At 40.6% G+C, this 27,999-nt stretch overlaps 2 protein-coding genes across 4 annotated transcripts in view; one reads left to right on the forward strand and one right to left on the reverse strand.

Moving 5' to 3' along the window:
- The window catches only part of LOC132988184 (methyltransferase-like protein 27), a 144,673-nt gene that overhangs the window by 37,478 nt on the left and 79,196 nt on the right, over positions 1 to 27,999 (reverse strand). The gene's annotated exons all lie outside the window — the stretch shown is intronic.
- On the forward strand, positions 11 to 27,998 carry caln2 (calneuron 2). Its single transcript, XM_061055412.1, has 6 exons — positions 11 to 884; positions 6,299 to 6,423; positions 11,653 to 11,796; positions 13,569 to 13,681; positions 22,472 to 22,625; positions 27,211 to 27,998. Exons 2-6 carry the CDS (start codon positions 6,306 to 6,308, stop codon positions 27,336 to 27,338), a joined length of 657 nt encoding a protein of 218 aa, XP_060911395.1. The 5' UTR covers positions 11 to 884; positions 6,299 to 6,305; the 3' UTR covers positions 27,339 to 27,998.

Consider the following 27,999-nt stretch of genomic DNA (forward strand, 5'->3'; position numbering starts at 1 on the left):
TCTCTTCCTTCTCCTCTCTCTCTCTCTCTCTCTCTCTCTCACACACACACACACACACACACACACACACACACTCCAACACTCCATTGAAGTAGGTATCTCTCGTCTGTTGAGCGCCACAGCGTCGCAATATTTCCCGCTCACCTGTATCGCACCTCCGCTGCCTTGGGCCCCATGTGGCCCCTCCCTCACCGGACTGGACCGATAAATGGGTTAAGTCTGTCTCTGGGAGAAGCCGAGATAAATGCGGCGAGAGCGTCGGGAGATCCCCCTCCGCTGTTTTACTACCGATCGGCACCCAAAGGCACCGTCCTCTCATCTGCGACGTGTTGATTCGACAGAGTAGATTGAATGTAAATCGTGATTTATGGTTTTATGAGGAGGAGACGGCCAGCAGCAGCGGTTCTTAGACCCAGACCCGTGGGCGGCTGGGTGGCGTCCGTCTGGGTGAGCTGATAGGACGAAGACTTGGCACTCTACCTACCAACTGCTTCATCCCAAATTTTCCAGATATGGCGATGAGAAGTGAGATGTAGAAATCGGATGGGAGGCCATACATGTGGGTTTGCGCTTCAGCTGAAACGGACAAAATTGCCCATTTCTTTCTCCTCCTCCTCCTCCTTCTCCTCCTCCTCACCTAACCAGTTGATATTTTGTCTAAAAAGTGTGCAGCACATGACACCCTGGTGAATCCCCGAGGCTAGTCCCACACACAGACTGAATGAGTTCATCTCTGGCTGTCGGACGGACTCCTCAAAAGCGCAGGACGGATGCAAACAGACTAAACAAATCTTGGCATTTTGGAACACCCTCAGCGTCTCCGCCTACGGTTTTATAACCGAGTGGTGAATCTGTCACCGGGGGACCCGTCGTTTCACAGACAGGTAAGGATAACAGTGTTTCACCTCTGGGTGGGTGTGTTAAAGGTAATAAAGGTGATTACCATGGAGTAATCGGCCGCCCATGCGTCTGTGCCGCTGATGTCCGCAGATCCGCGCGGGTGACTGCACCTGTTGTAATGGGCTATTAATGTGCGGCGCGTGCATGTGCGCACGCCTGCAAAAAGATCTTCCAAGTGTGATGTCTGTGTTTGATATCTGACAAAACAATAATGTCTGTCTATATTTACATTCAGTCTCTTTCATCTGCTCCTAAAAAACACTCTCCCGCTGTATGTGCGCGTCGCGCGCGTCACTGCGCGCTGCGTGGGTTTGATCGGTGTGATTAGGTTATTACAGGTCCATCACACGTGCTCTATGAGTGCAATTATAGTATAATTGTTTCAACACTCTGCGGGTTGTGAAACACTTCAAAACACTATACATCATGCTGTATGGCTTTATCAGCCGCCCTCGTGCTCACATGCTGTAGCATTTCACACAGCTTTCTGATAAATGAGACCAGCTGCAGTTTAAAACCCACTTGTATTCCTGATGCTGTAAAACTCTTAAGTTATAAAGATGGCCATATCTGTGACCTGTCCCACTTGCATCCGTAATCTAATAACTTGGAGGTGATGCAGAGTGTGTATGAGGAGTTTTTTTTGGCGGGTAGAGCTCAAGTTTTTTTTATGCTTAAAAGAAACACAATACTGTTAGACACGCAATTCTCGATGCAATTAGGGCGGAATGAAGCAGCGTGTGCACGCGTCCAGCAACGCGTCCTCTGCAGATGCGTGGCACACCATCATGGGTGTCAAACTCTTTTCCCCGTTTGGTACAACACATCAACCGCACAAGAAGTAATTAACGTAATTATAGCTTATTTGATAGAAGATCCAGGGTACATACATTGACACCTACTCTTCCTGTGCTGTTGGTGTAGTTCCAGAATTATTCACCTGCTGGTTGTCCGGTCAGGTGACCCAGGGTGACCCCTCTTAGAGGCAGCTGGAGTCGACATGATGGGCATGCTGCAGAAACGTTACTTAAGCAGAATTTACGGTCAAAGCGAGACGGCAGAGATCAAAGCTGTGTGGAGGTTGCCTATGTTTGCCCAAGGTGACTTCTGCAGGACACTGATAATGTGCCATGGATAAAGCAACGACAAAAGTATTTAGACATTTAATCATTTTAATGATTGCAAATCTAATCACAAGCCATTCCATTCTAGGGTACCTGTTGAAGCAATACATCCTTTTTGTTTGCTCTTTTTGAAGAATCTCAGCATTTGTCATTCAGCACTGATGTTTAAACTGATCAGCTGTGGTATCTCATTATGTCTGGCAGTAGTTTTACCTCAAAAAGAAGCCATGGTGAACTGACTGACTGATAATTTTGATAACTTGAAGAAAAAAGAGAATCATTTGTTGATTTATTTTGAAGTCCGCCTGGCTTGTGTACAGATCTCATATTCACCAGAGTTGACAGCTGAGGTAAAATAACATATTTTTGGATGTTTTGGTGGTTAATTGGTTGCTACTGCAGTAATGCCAACCTGCTTCATTTGATCTGGTGGATTAGACTTGATTCTGTTGTCTTTTTGGTGCCTCTCTGCTTATGATGGCAGTGTCTACACATGCTCTTTTCTGCTTTTCTCTCCATGGGGACAGGGGGAGGTGAGGGAAAAAAAACATTTCTCCCCCTTTCCTGCATTTGGCTCAATCTCTGTTGCTCCTCTTCCTTGATCTGAGTCTATCCCCTCTCTTCTGAGCTTAAATTTGTTCTGATCACCACACTGCAGACTTGAAACTCAGCTCCCCGGGGTGCAGGTGACCCCTCAGTTCAAACACCATCAGTCAGCCTCCCTTTCATTTGCTCCTTTCATCCTCTTCCTCCCCTCTCATACCTGTCTGTCTACTGTTCTGTCTGTCTACTACTCCTCTTCCAGCGCTCAGCCAGGCAATGAGGCTTATCAGATGGAGGTTTTCTGCTAAAGCTTGTCCTTGTCAGCTCTCATGTCCGTCTCTGTGACAACAGCCTGTGTTTTCACGAGTAGGAAAACCAAAATCCAAAAATATATGGTAGAAAAAAAAAGAAGTGAGTGAGAGAGGTATAAATAAGAGAAAGAATTAGAGTGTGACTGAGTTGATGTATGTGTTTACATGTGTGCTGGTTTTTCTGCCATGAGTGAGTGGGTGTTTCTGTCAGGGAGACAATCGTGTGAGCAGATGGACTGTTAAATGACATCCTCATATTCATTTCATATCATATGTCTTATTCGTTTTTCAACTGATTTCATAATTTACTGGATTCTGTTTCATTGATAAGTTTTGGAATTTAAAGATTTAGGGATCAGTCATTAAATGTTCATCAGGCGACAGCTAAAGTGGATACAATATTGATGGAGCATCGAATACACCAGCAACTATTAATTTTCAACATTGACAGGTACTCATGTCAACTTGTCTTGGGAGTCTTGGATTCATTAATTAACCATTTCTACATTAGTACACTACAAACCAACCTTTTGTATGTGCATATATTTAACAACATTCAAGTTTTAACTCTGCTGAATCTCCACACACACACAATCTGAGCAACCTTCAAAAAAACTTTGAGCAATAAATCCCAACATGTTTTTCTCAAGTATTCATGTGTGTACACATGAAGCCCTCATCAGTATAAAAGAGAAAAAACAACATAATGTCATCAGGTGATGTGGAGGTCTAATTCTTTTCAAGGAAGGAATCCCCCCCCCCCCCCCCTCACTTTTACATATTAGTGGCCATACATTTTATATTTTAATGTTGTCTCTAGTTAAACACGTGTCCTAATTTCATTTGCCATTTTAATAAATCCATTCATCACTTTAGGATGATCATGTGTGATGCAATTTTTTCAGTTAACCTTTCAGTTTTCTTCATTTGCAATTATCAGGTGAGAAGCTGGAAAAATGGTGTGCTGTTTTGTGTCCAACAAACCTGATGCCAGAGAAGGTTGAAAGTAGCAGAAGGGTTTCCAACCTTTGTCCTGATGATGCTAACTTTTTATTTTGTATTTTATGATTAAACCATTTGTCAAAAAAATGAAAACAAAAGAAGTGGCTCAAGGACCTTTGAGCCAATTTGCAAAAGAAAGCATCTTTACACTCCGACCTCTGAATCTGACATGTCCTCGTCCCACAAAGACGGAGCTAAACCATCACAGCAATACAAAAAATGCTTCACCTATTAAAAGTAACTCAATATTTGACAGAAGGCGTTCTGGATTCCATCAAACTCATTGTTATTATTAAGTTGTTAGATTTGTTTAACTGATATCTGCATCCATAAATTTAAGGGGGGGTGGACTTCTAAAGGGCTCAGGTTATAAGTCAACAATTTTCCTTAAGAATTACATCCCCCTCCTTCAATGAGGCAGTAATTCATTCAGTGTAACTCCACATTAAATGTCACATATTATACTCCCTTTCAACAAGTTTAAATAAGAGCTCCCCAAAACATCTCTGTGAAGTTTCTTGCCAAAAATACACTCTGATCCTGTATTTGATCATGCCTATAAACCCCTAACAGACTGTCTCTGTGTCTGTATAGCTTAAAATGCAAGTGACCTGTGTGCGACCTCACCCCTCTAGAAGGGCTTGGGTGGCTTGGGCTTTCTTGCACCATGCCCAGTTGTTGACTTTGGATGGGCACACTCAGAGGGCAGAACAAACACCTAGCTGTGTGAGTGTCACCAACCTGCGGGGAGGGGTTACTGCCCTTTGTGATGTCATGAAGGGAAAATCTCCAAACGGCCTGTTTGAGCACACAAAAGTGGAGCAGGCAAAAGACGGAGAGGATGGACTTTTCTCATAATTGGGGGGTTTGTAGACAGACTAGGGACATATTTGTGTTAGAAAAACATAATAAAGTGTATTTTGTATAATTATGTGACCTTTAAGTCACACAACTTGTGATGGTCAAAGGATGTGTGTAAAAGAAAGATGATGGAGGAAATACTCAAAAAATCCTCCCCCCCCCCCCCCCCCCCCTTTGTACAAGTGGTTTAACTGTTAACTCTTTGGTCTCTAAAACGCAGGTAGTTTTTGGTAATTATCCAGCAACAAGACCTTGGCGTGTTTGACTGGTTGAGTGTTTGCATCATTTTGGCTGAAACTCAGCTCTGCAGAACAAATACTCATTGGGTAGCTTTAATGTGCAGCTGGGACAAGAGAAGAACCAGGAGCAGATGGACTGAAGACTAAATTTCCTCCAAGCTCAAAAACTATGCACACCAACACACTGACTCACACAACCCTCTCTACACACACTGTTTGCTGTCTGTCTCTGTTGATACACACCGCTATTTTCACTCCTGCTGTCCTTTACAGATCACCAGAGCAGACTCCCATGGCTTTTAACCTTTTATACCATCTTTGTTTCAATGCACAGTGAGTGTCCTTTTTCCTCCCTTAGCTCTGATTCCAAGAACCACAAATGATTAACATTTCAAATAACAGTGAAGACGAAAGGAGTGGAGAGAGAGGAGAAGAGAGGAGAGGGGAGGAGAGGAGAGAGGATGTTTATACTTTTACAATGTCTCCTGTGACAAAGACATCTCCACTTCTGTCTCTATCTCTCCTGTCTGGCAGCAGCACGCTCACGAAATACTCCTGGGATATCTCTTCCTCTCTCCATGTCTTCCTCTCTCTCTCCCTTCACCTCAACTCGCTTCAGTTCACCGTGTACTATTGGCAGGAATATAACATGAAGCATATTGCCAAAAGTGTCAAAATATTACACTGGGCGAGCCCTCAGGGGGGCAGCTCTCATGAATCAAAGCAGAGTCGCTCTGATCATAGGACAGCAGGGGCTATGGCTGATTGATGCCCTGTCAAGCCCTGAGGTCTCTTGGTAAGGTGTTGGGTGACAGTGGGGATTATCTGGAGGAAGAGGAAGTCACAGAATCTGACGTGGGGGGTTTAGAAGAAACAACACAGAATGACAGGACTATATGCTTTTCCTCTGTGGACTGGCGAGGCAGCACAAAGAGCAAACAGGAGAAAGACAGCATGAGAATGATTGCTCGACAATACCAAGTTTCCTGATTGTACTTGGATGGTATTTATCAGAACAATAACAGGCGAATACTTTTCTTGTGACTCCATTGAATTATAATGAGATTACATAATTTGTCACTGTGATTGTGCCACGAGGAGACAGCGGTTTCTCTCCAGAAATGAGCATTAGCAGAGTAGAAGGAACAATGTTCCCTCCACAGGAGATTGTGTTTCTAAAAAGGACTCATGGCTACACCGGGAGCCAGGGTTTCAATACACATGCACACAAATGCTTCTTAAGTGTGTGTTTCTCTCTCTTTCGCACACAGACACACATGCAAGGTTTATTTAGACTCTGTGCGTGTGTGCTCTACAGGGAGAAGATGCCATTCCACCATGTGCGGGCGGGCTTGCTCTATCCAGACAACTACCTGAGCAGCTCCCTGACGGAGGGCAGTGAAGCTTTTCAGCTCACCAGCATCTCCACCGAGGAGCTGGGAGGTGAGTTTGCTTACAGAAATAGAGAGGTTGGAGGGGGTGGGGTGAGAGGTTGGGAGATTAGGGGAGGGGAGGGGTACAGATTGGGGTATTATCAATTAATGTTTTACTCCTGGAACAATGCAGTTACAACACTCCAATTCTCCTGGGGGAAAAGTTTTTCAATTTAGCCATTTGTCAGAGCCTGACTGGATGCATTGGTTTCCAATTCTGTTCCTTTGGAAATAAATCCAGACCTAAACGTGTCAGCACATTGGTATTGTCAACGTAAATTCATTTAAAATCGCTTTTGTATGAAAATTGACTCGACTGATTGATCAAATGTGGTTTATAAGCAGCACTCCCCTGCATTGTGTATGCGAACAATTAAATATTAAAAGTGTGTTGATTTAACAAATTTTAAATTACAGTCCATTTGACAACTTCTAACCCATCCCCGTTATAATTGAAAAAGTACCCCCTGAAATCCAGGTAGGCGGTGTAGTGTTTCAGAGGTCCGTCAGTCAGATTCTTTGAATAAACAAACCTCCAGGTTCAACACTTCTATTCACATATAACACAGTCACATGCTTAAATAACAACTTACACTGTTTGCTGTGTTCATCCATCAACGTACATAGGACTTCCTGGTTCAACTTGTACATTACTTCTCTCTGCTTTAGTGTTTCTGTATTAGCTCCAAATGAAGTGGTAACTAATCTGGCAAATTGACTCGTTTGGTTTCAATCTGTACCATCATGTTTCTTCTTCTGCCTGCCTCACCAGACATATTCAAAGCATTTTGACCATTTTAGTACAAAACTATCATAAACGATGGCCAAAGCTGTGAAAATAAAACCCAAGAAGTAACAAACTGCGGTGTTAAATTGGCTTAAACTGACATGAATGACTTTTACTGTCATGCTGTCTTTTTGTGTGTGTTCAGTCAATGCCGGTGTGGCTGCAGGATGAGGAACCCTTAATGCATATTGCATTACATTTTGTTTCCGATTTCAGGCTGTACTATGACATAACCTAACACGTTTACCAGCTATACAAATAAAGCTCCTCTAAAATACGATGATTGCATATATTTCAGACATGTGTTCCTGTTGTGAGAAAGAAACAGCTCATCCTTTCACTGAGTGAGGACCGAGTGTGTTTTCTGACAGAAGCTGTTTGTTTGTGTTTATACATGTGGCCTATTGTAGTTTGCTCGAATGAGCTTTGGTATGAACTACTTTGTCGCATAAATCTTTTAATCCGTTGTCTCTTGTGCACAACTCGACTCAACCCAGTTCACCGAAACAGTTGCTTTGGTGCTGTAAAGGCAGACTGGTACAGTGGCTGAAACGTCTTGTCATCATTAACAGGACTGGCCTTTGTCTGCGTTCTGTCTCTCAAGGGCAGCGGGAAGGGTAAAGCAGTTTGGACCCATGTAGCGCTATTATACAAATTAAATTCAGACTCTTAGACTCCAGACATTGTGATAAGCTTTATCTAGGCCCTGTCAGCCCCAGATCCAACACAGCCAATGGGATTGTTTGATGTGGACAAAATATCCGTGGTGTTTGCTGCCAGCATTTGAAAACTCCTAATCCCACTTCAGAGAGATGCTGAAGGTTCTTCTTGGATCATCTGTTAGCACTGATAGAAAGCTAGTTAATCACCCCTGTGTTGGGCTCTGTATCTTTTCTCTGGTTTTGAGGCATTTCATCAATCACACTGAGAATATGTAGGGTCCTGAGGGGGGGTTGACTTGGTAATACACAACCACACGCAGGCTAGGGCTGCATGCTCCCACACACACACACACACACACACACACACACACACACACACACACACACACACACACACACACACACACACACACACACACACTCTAGAATCACACTGCAATACATCACGGATTGGCTCTGCTGAAAATGTTTGGGTTTACTGTTGGGCTGCATACAAATACATCTCACTTTGCTTTGTGGGGTCGCACACACAATCACTTGGTTCCCAATCCCTCTCTCCCTCTGATTCTCACTGGGAAACAGTGGCTCTGTGCTCTGGTTTAGTCATCAGCTGTAGGGGATATTTACAGGCTTATAGCAGGGACTGGGAATTAACTTTAGGTCTCACTCAACTGACAGAGCAAAGACGGGCAACAGAGGAAGATCTGAGATGGACTCATTACACCGAGGAAGGAGGAAGCGCATGTAAGGACGAAAATATTAATGACACACAGTCTAAGAGACACACAGAGAGAGAGATGAACCTCATGTAAAATTCATTGTTTAAGTTGGGAAAAGGATTAGTCTTAGGGAAGTTGTAACTTTAATTCCATTGTGCAGCAGACTATTACTTTTCTCGATTGTGTGTCTACTAGGGAGAGCTGAAATGACACCCTCTCCCACCCCTGAAGTGTTAACATCCACAGAAAAGTGCTCGTCTGTGAACAAAGACATTGAATAAAGTATTTTCTGTCCCAGTTGTATTTATCAAGTTGATAACCAGCCCCGCATCCGAAGCTTGGCCTCTCTCTTTCCACCTCGTGCTAACTGATTGGCAGGCAATTAGCTGGAGGTTCACCAGAGTATTTTTCTAAAAGGGTCCTTAGAGGTTTGAGTAATTGTGCTTCACCAACCCATACCACATGAACGGTGGGTGCGTCTACTTTTTTATGTGGGAGGAGAGAGTCGGAAATGCTTTTGGCAATGCTGGTGGTGATTTCTGCTGCGTAGAGGGACTGATACAGGCCTTGCGGGGTTTTGAAAATACAATTATAAAGAGTATAAAGATGTAAAAAAGAACAAGAAAAAAGGGGGGGGGGGGGTGATCACCCTCACCTTGATTTGCTGGAAATAAAGTCTGCAATGCTTCCAGTTAATGTCATATCTTGACATCAGCAGCAGGGAAGCACCTTCATCTCCATCTACAGACCTGCTTAAAGCTGTAAATCATTCATTCATCTCACCGACACCTTCTGATGTTTCAATGTTACTGTTGGGGATTAGGTTTTATGAAGACAAAGATAATACAGGTCAAATTGAAATATTTTGCAGTCATTTCTTCTTCTTCAGCAATCATGACTTGGTATATGTCATCAGTGACACTGAAGTGACTCTAAACACTAGGTGTTTTTTGTTAGGTTTTCATTTATTGTCATTTCCTGCTTTACTTAGAATTATGTACACTTCTCTCTGTCATTGTGTATCCTGCCTCGTTTCAACTCACCTGCATCTCATTATCACCTGATTGTTTGTGTATTTCATTCCCGTTTGTCTTCCCTCAAATTGCCAGATTTTTTCGGTATTCCTCTGCGTTACCTTGTCCTAGCGTTTCCTCCCTATGCCTGTTTTTGACCTTGCCTTTGCCTGCTCTTTATATATATCTATATATATATGTATAACAGTGCACCAGATCAGAAACAGGTTTTTATTTGTTGGGGAGTGTTTACTGATCATTGAATTTTGTGTACCAAACAGGACAGAATAAATACTTTGCTTGCTTTTACTACTCCTGTTGAGTATGCAATCGAGCGGCTCAATTTGAGTTTGAGCCTGACATGAACAGAAAGAATGTTTTTTTGGCATTCCCCCTCAAATCAAAACCTGTTTCTGATCTGGTGGACTGTTAGATACATACTTTATTGTCAGTGCATTTGGAATCCACAAATAAAATCAGTTTGGCAACAATCAATTCACTAGCTGACTAAAGATGAATATATGCACATTTAATAATGCATTAGCAGTCACACACATATGCACATATAAGACATAAGATTACTTTGAGAAAAACTCATTTTCTGAACAGCTTAAATTCTAAAAGCTTTGAACTGATAAGGGAAGTTAACGTGCAATAAATGTAATGAACCCGAAATACATTCTGATAATAAGTAGTCACAATGGTGAAATCCCATAAAGCCTGTTGCTCTGTTGTTATGATACAAAAGTTTGATAAAGGTTTTTATTTTCATTAAGCAGTCGAACATATTGATTGGCTGAACTTGTTTACATGTTGTTTACACATCTAGAGAAATAGAGAACCATCATTCTTTAGGAGCATTATAAAGCCAGTTGTCATTCTCTTTTTTAGGTCTTTATGACCCCCCAAGAAATAGGAGCTAATTCTCGTCTTTGATAAGCAGTTAGAAAACAGGGTCTGTCTGTTGTTGCTTTTTGTGGGATTAAACAAAAAATATTACTGAAAACAGTTGTCTGCTGCATCTTGAAACCATCCTTTAAAGGCAGTGGGAGTGAGTGAAAACAGTAAAGTTGTGTGCAGGAAAATCAAAGCAAAGAGCTGAGACTCTGTACAGCCGAGGGGCACCAGAAAATGAGGGGATACACATCTATGTCTTTGTAACTTCGAGGGCTCCCTTTAACAAACAAGATGCCATTTGTCATTCCATGCAATAAATGTATTGATTTGTTTCAGGGGTTAAAGAATAATTGTGGTAGTGAATATAATTGGATGCAAAACAGCTGTCTCATGTGTCAAAGTCACGTCGTTTGATGCCCCAACCATCAGCACAGACAGTCTTAAAGAGGTTTTTGCAGCACTATGACAACATCACGCTATTTCTGGCTTTGCTCCTAGGAGACAACAGTCATTATTCACACAACCTCAAGATCTGTAGTGTTACAAGCCACATAGACATGAATATGAAAACAGACATCATGCAAAAGCAAGATCAAACACACAGGAGGAGACAATTTAAAGAAAATGATCAACATATTTTACAAACATAGCAAGAAAAATTCTTATTGCACATGTGTAGAGAGAATTGAAAAAAACAAAAACATAATGACATTGAAAATGCTGCAGAATTCTGTCACATTATCAGAAACACTTGAATAAATGGCATGAAAACACTCACTGAGGAAAGACCGGAGAAATCCTCCAATCGATTCAGTTCCAGCCACAGATTTTTATTGACTACAAAGAATAAGGACTGATGGATATTTTTATCTGCTGTGATGAGCCCTCAACCCTTTAGACACAACAGCACAAGGGAAAGAAAATACATGAAAAAGTAAAGGAGAGGTGAAACACATTAAGATCTTACATCACAAATGCCAAAATTGACCCAAATAACCCGCAACTAACATATCTGCACCGACAAGATGCCATGAAGATAAATGAATCCACTGCAGTGTAAAGGAAGTAAAGCATAATACATGTTCATCTTTAGGAGCAGACAGACAGACGTACAGACATTAATATGAATGTAAAGTTATATGTTCTTTGTTTGCCATGCAGAGATCCGTGAGGCATTTCGTGTTTTGGATCGGGATGGGAATGGTTTCATCTCCAAACAGGAGCTGGGCATGGCCATGCGCTCCCTGGGTTACATGCCCAGCGAAGTGGAGCTGGCCATCATCATGCAGAGACTGGACATGGATGGTGAGCAGCCACATAAAGTCACACACTTGGGTGCACACACAAAGCAAGAACACACACACACACACACACACACACACACACACATGCTAATACACAGAGTGAATCGCTCCATAAAAGTGTTCCTGTTTAGCATATACTGCATGAGTTATTGTTTGTTTATACTTGTTTATACTTGCAGTTGTTGTGCTTGAGAGATATTTTTACCTTCCAAAGAAGGAAGGAATATATTTGTGTTGAATTATAATGTTATGTTAATGGGAAACACTTTTATATGATGCCAAAAACACACGCTCTGAAATGCTTCAAACAAAAATGGATTTTGAGTTACAGCCTTCTCCAGAATGCCCTTAACAACAGTTTCTAAACTGCTATAATAGCAGCAGCAGGTCGCCAATTGTCAAAAAACGAATTCCAGTTGAGACAATAAAAGGAAAAGAGCATCTTAAACCTTAGCTCTCCTTGTAAAATCACAAAGGATTGCATTACTCTTATAAGCAGTCCCTGCATCACAAACAAGCTCGTCAATCTTTCAGTTGCCTCTTATCTGCCTGCTCTCGATTCCACTACACGCGGTAAATATCAAAGGTCAGAGCTAAAAGCTTTTTGCTTCTGCCTCCATGAGTAGTTTGACCATCCGAGAGCAGTTTGTGTCCGAGGAGAGACAGCCTCTTTTTGAAAGTCCTTTACCTGCGACATCTTTGGTCTCCATGTGGTCAGTAATTATCAGCTGTTAAACAACCTGTGACTTATTTTGTCATTTCATTAAGTTACTAAATCCCTTCATCCCTTCTTAAAGCAAAGAAGTCTTACACTTCATCCTATGGGACTAAAATTTCACAAGTGATCAAGCGATATATTTCCAAGCAGTTTAATTTGGCTTTCGTTGTGTGGAAGGGAAAAAAAAAACCTTGAAAGAACAGATCCTTTTAAATTCAAGGAAATACTTTGTAACTCGTTATTCTACATGAAATGTATTCCTAAATGTTTACAAGTGTAAAATCCATTAGGAGCCTACTGTGACTTGAAAACACTCCGGAACACACAGCAAATAATTATGATGCATATTGAAAGAGTACTAATTCAACACAGTCTCCTAATTACTCCCCAATTATATTTTCCATTCAAGGGAACATCTTGGAAATATTCAAAAATTACAAACCCATGAAATGAAGTGTTTTCCTTCCATCAATGCCAAAGCAGCAGCAGTGAGACGGGTGCAGACGACCACTAATACATTTGGAGGCTATTTTGGAGCAAATGAAAAACAACATTAGATAATGCTGTAAAGTGGAGGTTCTTTTTATATTTGCAATATATTAAGTATATTAAGTCAGTGCTATTACTGAAGACACATTGTCATGCAGATGTTCACTGCACAATAATTCCACGGCACGCTGCCTGTTGATTTCTATCTGCAGCAACATGCAGCAGTAGAATACATAACGCTCACACTAACAGGTTGCGTCCTTTGGATCTAAATTTGCAAAATGATCACTGAGTTCCGCGCAAACAATACCTCACAATTGCTCTCACAGACACGCACAGACAGGCACTCGAACAGGTGCACACACCTTATTTTGAAGGTGAAACAGTGCTGCAGACGCACATAAGTTTGACATGGTTGAAGGCACATCCATCTGTTGATCTGTCTCAGGGCGCTTCTTTTTTGTTTTGGCAAGCAAATCAACTTCAGAATAAAATGCATTATTTAACTCCGGTCTGCCACTCTTCCTCCTCTGTGTTGCTGTGCGTGTGTGTATTTGTGCCCACAGGGGACGGCCAGGTGGACTTTGAGGAGTTCATGACAATACTGGGGCCCAAGCTGCTGTCGTCCGACAACAGAGAAGGATTCCTGGGCAACACCATCGACAACATCTTCTGGCAGGTGAAAGACAAAGCTGGAGTCTGGCTCTCATCACTCACATCCTTCTTCATTTATCTGTTGCATCCTTCATGCCTCCTCTTACTCATCCTTTCTCATCGCTGACTGTGCACAGCCCAAGTATAGTTTCTGCAGGGACTCCACAACGGAAAAAAACAGTTTTTTTCTTTCGGCTCAGGGCCTTGAAGGAATAGAGATCTGCTGAGAATTAAGTGTTCCTTTGTGCAAGTGTTTTTGGGTCGAGTGTGGGTATGTTCTTATCCTTCCCATTGTTGCAGAAATGATTACCATAATAAAGATGAGAGGGATACTCCCCTGTATAGGTGATTAAAGCTGAAGCTCATCAGCATGCTTTTGAACAAGTTTTCTCTATTTTCCCAGAATTGATGCAGACAGGAAATGAAATGCTCTCAGTGTGTTTTATTTTTTCTTCCACTTTGGTAAGACATAAAACAATAATGAAAAGTACAGGGTTATAAAGTGTGTGTGCGTGTGTTTTTTTGGGGGGGGGGAGGAGTTTAAGGACGGCTGGTTGAGCAGGGCGACAGCTCGCAGGAAGCTGTTCTCTGCTGTCTTTGACTTGAATGAGAAGAGAATCAATTAGAGGGTGACTCACTGAAATGAGGAGGTGTGTGCGTCCAGGTTACACATATTTGCATGGACCTTCTTTATCCTTGAATTCATTCTGGAAACACTGCAGAAAACATCTTAAATAACAGTCATCTAAGCTTAAACCCCTTAAAGACTTCTCTGTTGTTTCTTAGACATTTGAACATCAAAGTAGGGATGGGGCAAGAAGGACTAAGCAGGCCAACAAAGTAAGGTTAATAAAGATGATAGAATTTATTTTTAGGTTCTGTAAACATACTTGTTAATATAAATGAAAATGACAGTGCAAATGAGATGCAAGAAAATTAAGGAAAACCACAAAGGAAGAGAGAAATAGGAAATGAAAGAAGTACGGGAGACTGAGATTCATGAAGGTCACAGACAGTGTGCGTCTCAGGGGTGATTTTAAATATTCGACTCCCACAAAGAAATAAACAGAAAACAGGAAGAGGGGATGGAAAAATCTGAGACGTAAGAGGAAAGAGAAAAGCAGGAGAAGAGCAATGAGAGCAGAGAATATAGGAAGAGAGAGGAGGGGTGCTGAAATGGTGGGAGGAAGTGTGTCTCTGAGGACTGTGAGAGCAGCGGCTTGTGTGTGTTTGTGTGTGTGTGAGTGTGTGTGTGTGTGTGTGTGTGTGTGTGTGTGTGCGTGTGTGTGCGTTTGTGTGTACGGTGTGTGTGTGTCTGTTTATATTTCACAGACCTCAGAGGGAGACAGGCAGAGAGGTAGAGTCATTGTGTTAAGAAGCGGAAGATGGAAGAGAGGGAGGCACATCATGGTGGGCCATAATGACTCAGTTCAGTATGTTCAGATAATATCCTTGCATGCTGAGATGTAGAATGATTGACTCCATTGGGGAGGCTGAAGTTTGCATGTTTTGTGTGTAATTATTTTCCTCTGTGTGTATTTTTGTTGAATACATTTTCATGTCCTCGTGTTTATAGACCCTTCTAGTCTGAGTCAGGGCAACATTAAAATATCTGAAACATATTTTCTGTTTATTATATACACTAGCAAGGCATAAGTAAAACCTCTGGGAGATTTAAAACTCCTGACTCAAGTTTCCACTTTTCTGCTGACAGTCTGTAAATTAGTTTTGAAAAAAGGAAGAACCCGGTCTTCCATTGCAAATTAAGCTCCATCGCCTGAAGATACAAAACAACACAATCTTTTAGCCAATATTATAACAATGTTTACAGTCCATAAAAAATATGTTTCCACTGAGAAACTGCTGCAAAATTGTCTAGTGTTTACAAAAGAGTCAAAATGTTAGTAGGGTTGTTTATCTTTATTATCTTTACTGCAATACCTTTTTTTGGTCTCTAGGGGGTGAGCCATAGAATGTTAATATTAAAGGACGAAGCCTGAGTGATGTCACCTATCTATTAGGGGGCTTTGGAGTCCCATCGATGGTTGTCGCCATGTTGGAAATGAAGTCTCAACCTTTAAGTCAACCTTACAACAGGCTAAGAACTAAGGCAGGTTTTAAACCTCTTGACATTCCACTTCATCGCACCAACCTATTAATCAAGTCAGCTACCTGCCTTATATAGCTCACCCTTCATAAAATCAAAAGTGATGAGTTATCAAAAAATGTACCCCCATACAGTATATGCCGATCAACACATGAGCTGATCAGACCTTTGTTTTTTTTAACCAGGCTGTAAAAATGTTAATTTCTGTTGACTGGGTGTGAATGTGACTTCTGGTGCTTTAAGCCTGAAGCCGACACTTGACAAACTTCAGGATCATCAACAACATCAGGAGCACTTTTGGAGTTGTTTAATATTGACACTTAAGCAATAAATGTTCAACTGAGCCACCAGAACATGTTTAACCTTTTTCACAAGCCTTCTTGAGGAGAAACTTGACACATTCTGAGCGTCAATAACTACACACTCTGGGATTGGGTGACTTTAGAAGTCAGAGGGGTGGGGCGCTTTTGCAATTTTACAAAAAGTACCCGTTTCAAATAAAAATTCTATTTTGTGACATAAGATTAATTCCAGTGACATGTCTAGTAAATGGTTAGTATAAAAACACCAAGGACATTGTCTCACAATTGATGTTACTGCAACTAAGTGCCAGCCCTATCTCCACATTTTGTGAAACTTAGATATAGCTAAATAGTGAAAATACAAAGCCAATGACAAGGCTTGGCACACTCTCAATTTGTGATCATCCAGTCTGTACTCATTTGTTTAAAAAGTAACGTTAAAAATGTAAAGTCAAAGTCATGCCACGTTTTTAATCAGTTTTCTACCATTTACTTGTTATTGTACTTGACTACCCATTTGTGCATTTGTCAATGAAAGCAGAGTAACATGTAATCTGACAGAAGCAGAGAAAGGCTAGTGGCAGGCTTATCACTGCTGTCTGCATCTGTTGAGACAGTATGCAATGTTCACAGGATGATCAGTGATGCCAAATATAGTCATTAAAAAAACATGGTGTCTGTGTTACATAAGAACTACCATTTGGTGGATGTTTTCCTTCCAAAGTGCAGTATGTGTATGAGCAGTTATTTTAACACTGGTCTCTGAGAAGTGACTGGGACAGAGCCTGTGGCACATTTTGCTTCAGATTGACAAAATCTGTTGATATTTTTAGGAATCGTCTTTCATAACATCCCCTTCCACTGTGATTGATTCTGTCTCTGTGGGTCTAGTTTATCTATTATTCATTTGTGGATGGTTTTAGTCGCATGCTGTTATTGTACAAATGTAATCTTACCTGTTTTACCTGCAATTTGATACCAAGATGTGTCCTCTATGAGGATATAATTTTGTGTGCGTAAAGGGTATAAACGCATATCTTTCTGTATAAATTCACTTGAATGGTGCAGAAAAAAAAACTATGCTTGTAGTTTGTCACTCTGGGTGACTTTTTGGAGAAGGGTCAGAAGACGAAACGAGCGTCTGCTGTACGAGGGCAGGTGGGATTAGACAGGAGGGACAGTGTGTGAGCACCTGTTCTTCTGATTGATGTGTCCTGGCTCCTTCAGTATCTCACCGGTCACTGAACACAATCTCATGCTGTTTTCCTGTCACAAGCACACTCATCGGCACGCACATAGACACACATTATATGTTTGAATTAATTCAGTGAAAGACAAAAAACTCTGACAGGAAAAAACTCCTGAATTGTTGCGTCAAGTGTGTTTACGTGCCCGTGTGTGTGTGTGTGTGTGTGTGTGTGTGTGTGTGTGTGTGTGTGTGTGTGTGTGTCCTTCAGAGACCGGGCAGGAGGAGAAATCTCATCACTCTCTAGGTTTCTAACAGGTTATGGCTCCGCTGTGGCTTTCCTCCCCTCAGACAGACAGACAGGAACATTGTTACTTCTTCGTGCTGCTGTTCTGAGCTGTCATGTTGTCTGTCCTGGAGCTGGAGTCCAACAAGTGTTTTTTATCCTCCAATTCCCAGAATCCATTCAAAGCAGAGACAGCTTTGGCAAGAAGGCAGAATCAGGCCCTCCAACTACTGCCACTCCCTGTCCCTCTGGCCTAGAGTGCCCAACAAGGTCATATGAGTCAGAACAGTAGAACTTTAAATATGGAGTAACAGTAAAACTTAAAGTAAGAAGTTAAATGACATGTTTGACATGACAACAAGCGTTAAAGACAAAAAAGTACACATTGTTGAAGATGTAGGGCTGCTTTGCACAACATTTGCAAACTAATTTTAAACAGAATCTGAACATATTAGTAAGCTTAATCTTTTAAAGTATTTTTTGCTATTTAAAAGGAACTGAGAGTAAAAGTAAGGCCCTTCAAAAAGAAAAAAGGCAGAGATTTAATACACAGTCTAGGTCAGTGCAGGTAAACAGTCTGTTGAGATTTCATGTCTGCCTTGATTTATGGAGTTAGATCAATTTTCACAAATGCACACATAAGGATTCACAAATGTATTTCAATGCATACACAAATATATTTAATTCTATATAAATGTAAAACAAATCCACAAATAAAAAAATAAGATTCACAAATGTATTTCTGATTCGCATCCAAATATTTATAGTTTTGTATATCTGTAATAGAAATCCACAATGTGAGAAAGTCCGAAAGTACCGTGGATGGCCACGTGACCTGGCCATGTTAATTTGTGACAATGACCGCTAGTCTGTCGTCAGAATGACGTTGAATGTGTGTCGATACATAACCACACGCAGTCATATAGCAATGTCATAACCACGATAAACAACTTTCCATCTATAGTACGACAATCACAGAGACTATTTGTGCTGGTCAGATTAAAGATGACTTAATCAGATTGTCTGATAGCTAGGCTAATCGGTGTATGCGCAGATGCAACGCTGAAGTGATCACATTAAATCATACCCTTGAATCTACGCTACTGTGATTGGCTGAATAGGAAGGAGACATCTGATCGGCTACAGACATTTCCCAGCTGAAAAAAAATGCATTTGTGAATCTAACCATGGCAGGGGAGTCTCAAAAGTCCCACACACAAATGCAGTGAGGTTCACAAGTGACAAACAGTTTGTAAATGCAGGCTGAACAGTTTCTATATTTGTGGATTTCTATTACATACATACAAAACTATAAATATTTGTGTATGAATCAGAAATACATTTGTGAATCTTATTTTTTTATTTGTGGATTTGTTTTACATTTATATAGAATTAAATGTATTTGTGTATGCATTGAAATACATTTGTGAATCCTTATGTGTGCATTTGTGAATATTGAGACTGATCTAACTCCATATTGATTCCCTGAGCTCAAGCAGGAGCACCACACACACCTGTGCTGGCTGCACCAATCAGCCACAGGTGAATCCACTCACCCAAATCAGGTCTCTCAGGAACAGGATGAGAGCCCATATTGCTCAGTTTGCTCTCCGTCTGTCAAGACCTGTTTCCATCTTTCTTTGCTTAGTGCTTCCACAATGGAGTTATGGTTTAAGTTAATGAGTTTGGTGATTCAGTTTGTTTGTCATGCTTAGGCAGACTTGATGTATTGTTTAATTAATACATCCTAATTTTAATGATAAATGTGTGCTTGTTTAGAATTATTCAGATTTATTCTGTTAACAAGGAAAGCAATTAATTGTCATACTTTATTGCTGTTCAACAGAAAACAATACTTGACAAATTAAGGTGAAATTGTTTGGAATAAAAAAAACTTACAGTGGAAACCTCTTCTACTACCCTTCATTAACTTGCCCCTCATCTAAACTGTTTGTCAATTAGCCTCAGCATTTAAGTTACACCTCAAACACAGGCAGTGGTGCAAACCAATCCAAAGGGGCTGGAAAAAGGCAAAAAAAAACACAAGTCAAGCAATGGTTAAAAATCACTAGCACACTCATTAATAGAAAAGGCTGGAGCAAGGGAACACACAACTAACAGACAACAGGGAGGACACACAGGGATTATATACACAGACAATCAGGGGATAACGAGACACAGGTGAGCACGATCAGGGCAGGAGCACACAAGGTGGGAAAACAAGAGGCGCAGGATCTGGAAGACAGAGACTAGGGTGGGAACAAAATAAAACAGGAAATAACAATACTGAAATGAAAATGGACAAAAACATAACCTATGTGCTCGACGGGCCTTGTCAATAATATTGATTCATGGTATTTGTGGTGATGCATCAAAGTATTGTTGTGTGTGTGTGTGTGTGTGTGTGTGTGTGTGTGTGTGTGTGTGTGTGTGTGTGTGTGTGTTTGGGGATGTCTGGTATCTGTCTGGGTGGCTGTGTGGGTGTGTGTGTGTGTGTGTGTGTGTGTGTGTGTGTGTGTGTGTGTGTGTGTGTGTGTGTGTGTGTGGGTGAGTGGTTTGACAGTAGACCAGACTTCATTATTTTGATTTATGGTGAATTATTAATATAATTGTGTTTTTCTATATTTATTTTACATTTACTTCAATGTTGTTCAAAGTTTTCTATTTATGTTGTGTGTTTGTTTTTCCATTTAGGCTGCCTTTTGTGTGTTTATGACATAAAGAATCTCCTGGGTAGCCTGATTGGTTAAATTGGAATCTTTGCACATTTGTTTAGCCCTTTATGTGTGCATCAGTGTGCAGATTCAGACATGTGTATACAAATAAATGACTCAATATTTAATAACATTAAAATGTTACTTTTTGGATAGTATCTGAAAAAAAATCGCTGGGTGTTTAATGTTGGACAATTTGTTATCTTAGAGCAGTGTCTGGAGTGTCTAGTGTCTGGTAACTCCACAGTAACCCATAAAACATCCCTTTACACTTTTTTACATAGATTATCTGCAACAGCTTAATATTGGTGTCTTATTGTGTGATTTGACTTGACACTGCGGTGATGCACACCTTCAGACACACACACACACCCCACTGTTTAGCCCTGCTGGCTCCAACCTTACGCATTGCCACCGTCTCACCCCGGTTATGCCCCATTACTACCTCCGATTCCTGCTCGGGGGCATAACAACTTCATCGCACCATTATGCCTGCGTGTGTTACACATTGCAGACAAGGCGTAACAGGACCATAAGTTCATATTTTAACTTGGGTTCAGGAGAAGGACCAAACCAAGCACACCTTCAATCACCTATGTTTGTCTCAGTTCTTCGACCCACCCACCCTTCCTTTCCTCTCATTCATCCATCCACCCTCCTTCCTCACCCCTTCATCTTGTTTGTCTAATTTTAGGCACAGTCTGGGCTGTGATCAGCTCGGCAGAATTATGCCTGAGACTGAACCCCCATCCTAAGTCTCCCTCTGCGTGGCATTCAGTCCAACCTCTCAGACCAGCCAGCTGACAATATCCTCTTCCACCATAATCATTATGTCAACATACATTCATCTGTCTCAGCATTCATATAATCATAAAATATCTAAAACACAACATTGTTGTGTGTTGTGGTGTGGTCCTTGCTAGTGAACGCGCCTTTAACTGGATGTATGAGAGGCAAGACTCCAGAAAGTCACGGCTACTTCAGCCTATAGACCCAGTAGGCTACAAGTACTGTTTGTTTTTTTAATTTGTTTTTTATATAAACAAACATGACGTTAGGTGTTTTCTAGCTAGCTTTGTGATGCTGTTAGACAGTTACTGATGGCTGGAAGAATGCTACACGTTTCCCCTTGTTTCAAGTCTTTATGCTAACTTATGCTAATTGATTTCTTGCTTTAGCTACATTAATGGACATAAATGTGAATAGTTTAATTTTTTAAATCTTTGATTAATAATATTGTACACAAATGTGTGTCTCTCAATATTAAAGTAAACAACAAAACTGACCTCAATATTGTTTTGTTTATTGGTGGTCACACTTTGGCTGGTATGGTACCCAGTCTTTAGTTCTTTTCAGTAAACAATCTGTTACTTTACTCAAGGTGGTCAAACATGAAAGATGCTGTCATTAGCATTTAGTGTGCATTGTAATGAGGCATGAGCAGGATTTTTGTTTCCTGGTTGAAATGAGCATCTCCTCTTCACCATCACCATCACCATTCGTTTATGTCTCTTCAATTGTCTGCCAGTTCTGTTTCCTCCATCTGTGTCTCACACTACTTTTTCATCTCAGTATGCTCTGACCTCAACTCTCTTTCTCATTTTTCTAATCTCTCAGAATCTCTATCCTCCTCTCTCGATCAAACCCTTTATTTTCCTCCTCTCTGCCTCGTCGGCCTCAGTATGTCCATCTGTTATATCAAACAAGCAACTGATTGTATTTGCGGCTGTCGTGAAGTTAATAATCTAGAGGTTGCATGTTTTTCGATGTATTGTGAGGGAGTCTGCTGCAAACGAGAAAGCTGTGATGTTTTGGGAAGGTCGGATGGGGAATAGAAGAATTTAAATCACTGATTTGTGTGAGCCCCATAAATCCTTTTAAACACAAACCTGAACACACAACTTAGAATGTAACCACCTACAAGGAAGTAATTGAGGAGGTATCAAGGCATGCACAGGTTTGCATACTGATTCAGGCAACCAAAAATAGCACCAGTTATGCACAGCCAAACATGCTGCTATTACAAACAACACCTTTCCTATTTGCATGCTGCACCTGCACATTACACATTCAGGCAATAAAATAGAAATTCAAACATGCCATCATTTCTTGCAGCTTGTGCATTTCACACCTCATTCTTATCTTCTATATTTATCTTGCCTCATAAAACCGGTCTGTGGATGACTGTCTTTCTGCATTGATTGCTGTGTGCCCCTGCAGTTTGACATGCAGCAGCTGTCTCTGGATGAGCTGAAGCAGGTGCTGTTCCACGCCTTCCGGGACCACCTGACAATGAAGGACATAGAGAACATCATCATCACAGAGGAGGAGAGCCTCAATGAAACCTCAGGGAACTGCCCCGAGTATGAGGGAGGTGAGGAGACTGTCCTTTATCTTATAAATACCCATAATCATACTAAAGTAATACTAGAGTAATTTAAAACTGTAATTAATATGATAAAAATAACTTTATTTTATTAGAAAGTCACATTTAGATTGAATCCTCTTTCACAGATGAGACTAAGGTAAAAGCAGCATTAAACCCATAGACACCAGACACCAAGATGTTTTAACAATAACGTGCATAACAAAATAAATAACATAATACACGATCATGATAACACTATTCAACCCGACCAAAGTTATCTTCTACAGAGAAGCGACACTTCCCTAAATACAACTAAGCTTCATTTAAATACTATAGCCTAATTCACTAAGGAATATTATGACAATTTGGGGTAATACACTTGTTTGCCTGTAATTATTCTCATTAGTTTTTCTCACGAGTACACATTCACAACTGTACCAAATACTCCAAAATAGGAAATAAAATACTTATATATTATATGTTCATTACTAGGTATTAAATACCATAAATAAAGATTAGCAGCAAAACTACAGAAAAAAAAAGAGAAGAAAGAAAGAAAAAGAGAGAGGTTCAATTAAGCAACATTCTACAATTCACTTATCAGACGCTTTTATCCAAAGCGACGTACATCAGAGAGTAAGTACAACACAAGCAAGGATCTAGAAAAAAGGGAACAATGTCAGTAAGAGCAAACGATCAGCTTTGAGTCCGATTGGACACACAGGTGCTGACAGGCATTGCACAGAGGCAAAGCACAACATTGATGGCAGTTCTTGAGAGCTCTAATCAGTATAGAAACCATCTTATAAGTCATCGTTATCAAACAAAAACAATCGTAACAACCATCATCATCATCAATGATATCGAAACCATCATCATTAAGTTAGTAGGTATTCATGAAAGAGCTAGGTCTTTAGCTTTTTCTTAAAAGTGCAGAGGGACTCTGCAGATCAAATGGAGTTTGGAAGTTCATTCCACCACCGGGGGGCGACAGAGGAGAACAGTCTAGTCAGAGACTTAGGACCCTGTTGTGAAGGTTGGATCAGACGCCTTTCATTGGCAGAGCGTAGTGGGCGGGAGGGAGTGTAGACCTGGATGAGAGAGTTAAAGTAAGGAGGAGCCGTTTTTGTCGCTGTTTTGTAAGCGAGCAGCAGAGTTTTAAATTTGATGTGAGCAGTAACTGGGAGCCCGTGTAAGGAGATGAACAGCGAGTGACATGTGCTCTTTTAGGAAGGTTGAAGACCAGTCGTGCTGCTCGATTTTGTATCATCTGCAGGGGTTTGATAGTGCATGTAGGAAGACTTGCCAGTAGAGAGTTGCAATAGTCGATGCGTGATATCACAAGAGCCTGTACCAGGAGCTGTGTAGCATGTTCTGACAGGTAAGGTCTGATCTTCCTGATGTTGTACAGGCAAATGTATGACCTGGCAATCGAGGCTACTTGAACCTTAAAAGTTAGCTGGTCATCAGTCATGACACCCAGGTTCTGGGCAGACTTTGTGGGCATGAGTTTGGTTGTTCCAAGCTGGATATTGATCTGTGGTTGCATAGAGGGACTGGCTGGGATGACAAGGAGCTCAGTCTTTGAAAGATTGAGTTGAAGGTGCCGTTCATTCATCCATTTAGAGATATCAGCAAGGCATGATGAGATTCTTGCAGAGACTGTAACATCGTCTGGCGGGAATGACAGGAAGAGCTGGGTATCGTCAGCATAGCAGTGGTATGAGAAGCCATGAGAGCGGATTATTGAACCAAGTGAGCTTGTGTATATGGAGAAGAGAAGGGGACCAAGCACTGACCCTTGAGGTACCCCTGTGGATAAGATGTGCGCTTTGGGATCTTCTCCCTTCCATGACACTCTAAAGGATCATGCAGAGAGAACATAACATGAGAGGGAGAGATGCCACGCTGAATGTCCACACATGACAAGTATTGACAGAAATAAATAAAATTTCTGCCTGTAGTAAGACTCGTAAATATGTAGCATTGTCTTTATACAGACATCCATCTTACATACGGTTCATATAGCATGGATCAAGAGCCAAGAGGATAGCTTAAATTAATGAGTGGAATCTGGCCATAACCATACTCTACACTCATTGGCTTGGTGTTGTGCTGATGAAAATGTTTTTTTTATTTGTTTTTTATACGAGACAATTGAACAATCAGAGCAGCTTGGAGGATTAAGAAAAGTGATGTTTAATTGCCAGTTTGATAGCTACATTAATAAAAACATGAGAGGAAGGCCAGGGGGGTTGGGGGGATCCACCCTCTCTGAAATAAGATAAGTTCGAACATGTTTCTAATCAAGCCTAGAAAACGCATCAGCAACATTTGTTTTGTTTGTTTGTTTATTTAATCAATGCTGAACTACTTGTTGACGACATGTGGCCCGTTGTCTTGATTTCCTATTTCTGCTTGTTGCCTGGCAACCTTATGGGGATAAGAACACAGTTATAAACAACACATACTGTAAAACCAGAAATGTAAGATTTACAAACCAGGTGTAATGTGTTAAGTTGTGGGCTTGAGGTAAAGGTGTGTTTATGAATTCTTAATGGTCAGCCAGCTAGCTCTTTCCCAAGGAGGCCTAACCAGTTTTTGTCAGACTAAAACAGTGGTGTCATGGTTGCAGCGCCATAATTGTGGCATTATTACGAGATGTGTATCAATCTTCCCTTTTGACGCCTAGCAAGATCACCATTAAGCATATTTCCTAGATTTTAAAATTCTCTTTTAAGCTAATTTGTTTATAGACAGTCAAATTCACTCCAGCTGTTCATGCTACACATTTTGTCATGGTAATGACAAGGTGTTGGGGTTTCTTTGAAACACTAGCACTTCAGCCGAGAAGTTTTTTCTGTATCATGGCTATCTAATAAATAAATAAAAAGCTCAAGCGTGCTGAGGCAGTAGAAAACAGATGTAATGTTTAAATGATAATTCAAATTATATTTAAAGGTCAAGGTAATGCCTAAATTCCAATGAGTCTTAAATCAAGTAATGGGAGTGTTGTTTTGTTGCTGAAGTTAAACTGACAAATTAAAACACAAAGACATTATTATTTTATTATGTTTAAGGGAGCAATGAGAATCAAACACCTGTATCTTACCCTGTGTTTATGGTCTGAAGCTATATGGCCTTGTGATGCAAAATATCAAAGGCTGACTAGGACAAAGGTGAAGAAGGATCAAATGTTAGAGTAAACTCAGACAGTCTTAATAAATCTGCTGTGACCTGGTCTACAGTCTCGGTGAGACCGAGAGAGAGAGAGAGAGAGAGAGAGAGAGAGAGAGAAAGCCGTGAGGAAATGGTGAAACTAAGCAAAGAAGGAACAGTAAAGAGGGAGATAAAAGGCTAAAAAAGGGATCAGGAAACTGCACGCCTGGCATTCCCTGTTACTAAGTTCTTGTGTTGAAGGAAGGGCGAGACATGGAGTTAGAGAGCCAAAAGACAACAGTAAAAAGAGGAGCAGTAGGCTAGGCAGGGGGAAAATAAAGAAAGATGAAGAGAAAACAGGAAGATGTGAAGAGAGACTTAAAAACCTAAAAGAAAAAACGTGTCTCTCCACATTTAACCCTCTTCCCACATCCTCAACTTGCCTCTTTCGTGCCTGCTTCTTCCCAATCTTCTTCCTGTCCGATGGGACTCCAGCGCCTTTTAACCGTCTATCTCTCTCTCTCTCTCTCTTAGATCCATGACTCAGAGCTCTGACTTGATTTATTGATGCGGTGTATGATTCTTACAAACTGAGACAGGGGAGCTGACAGAGAGGGAACTTTAAGTTGTAGCTCTTTCTGCAAGGCCTGTTGGAGGACACATCTGTCTCTACTCCTCTTCTTCTTTTAATAGAGAGTATGTCTTGGGGGGTAGAAGGTCTTACACCTAGAATTGTACCTTTGAAATCATGACGCAGACATTTACCAAGATAAACTTTACATTTCAGTAAGTGCAAGAACAATTTACATTTGAATATTTTATCCCCAAACTACACAAGTTTAATTTTCTTAATGTTTAATTTAAAATGTAAATTGTATTCAAGCAGGGAAAACATTATTGAGATTAACAATCTCATTTACAAGAGTGGCAAAGACAGGCAGCAGCAAGTTCAAGAGTTTTATCCAATATTATCATACAGATGCCTGTGCAATAAAAAAGGAGCATGTCTTGGCATGTGATTAGCCTAGCTCACTAATGAGACTATAGAAACAATCAAAAATGTCTCCCCCTAGTCAGGACAAACAATCTGAAAATCAAATCTTTCCATCAAATAACTACTTCTCACAACAAATCACTCACTAATGCTTTTGCATTGTAGGACAAGTTCTTGGCTGGGAGCAGTGACCCTGTAGTATAAATGTGCAAGATATTTAAAGATTTTCTAAGTGAGCAATGATGAAGCCTTTGCAAAGAGCCAGGCTAGCTGATTCATTTTGCTACTTACAGTTCCAACTTTACCTATTCACAGACATGTAGGTAACAATTTTAACGATTCCATCCAGGTTGTATTATTAGTATAAGTAATTAAGTGATCACTAACACATGAGATGTTAAAAGAACATTTTTTTCTACTTTTTTTCTCTTCTTTCAGTCCATCCTAAGAAGAAGAACCGTCAGACGTGTGTGAGGAAAAGCCTGATCTGCGCCTTTGCTATGGCTTTCATCATCAGTGTCATGCTAATCGCAGCCAATCAGATGCTGCGAAATGGCATGGAGTAACCACTTGCACTGTGAGCATGGGGAGTGGACAGAACAGCCATGACCTCGCATCTTTCTTGTCTTTACAGCCAAAGCTGGACCAGCCACAGACCAAGCACTTCTCTAAACAATTTATGTATTTTCGTTCTCTATTATTTAAGTTAAACTTTCCTTGTAGAAGCAGACAGTGTGATTTTATGACAATATATGTTTATTCAGCATTAATGATGTCACCATGTAATGTTACTGGACTTTCTGACACCTGAACTGGAAAAGTATTATGTTTTATATATTTATTGTTAGGTGAGTAGTATGATTTCTTCTGTTGTTTTTAATACCAAGACCAACCTTTAAACCTTATTTTCTTATTACCCAATATATTTTTCAGGTGCTTTGAGCCATTCTAATAAAAAAAAAAGAAAGTAATATTTCTAATAGTTAGCCTGTAAAGGTATCTACATATTAACCCCAAGAGAAGTTGCGTTGAATGTGACCTGAGTGAATGTGGGCACTGAATGTCAGCTCAGTATTAAAATGTCTATCACCAGTAAATCCCTCACCTCTCATGTGTTCAGGTAATAAATCACACTCTTTGTAAAACGTCCACATCATAGAGTTCTCATATCTTACTGCACTTTTAGTCTTTGTTTGTATTTACAAGGAGCACAAGTTAATACCCAGT

Source organism: Labrus mixtus, chromosome 14, assembly GCF_963584025.1.
Source record: "Labrus mixtus chromosome 14, fLabMix1.1, whole genome shotgun sequence".
Taxonomy (NCBI): domain Eukaryota; kingdom Metazoa; phylum Chordata; class Actinopteri; order Labriformes; family Labridae; genus Labrus; species Labrus mixtus.

Excerpts from the sequence above, each read along its gene's own strand:
- caln2 (XM_061055412.1), top strand. The coding sequence starts at position 6,306 with ATGCCATTCCACCATGTGCGGGCGGGCTTGCTCTATCCAGACAACTAC. Across the intron at positions 11,797-13,568 it reads GCAGAGACTGGACATGGATG|GGGACGGCCAGGTGGACTTT; the intron begins GTGAGCAGCCAC and ends TTGTGCCCACAG. Across the intron at positions 22,626-27,210 it reads CTGCCCCGAGTATGAGGGAG|TCCATCCTAAGAAGAAGAAC; the intron begins GTGAGGAGACTG and ends CTCTTCTTTCAG.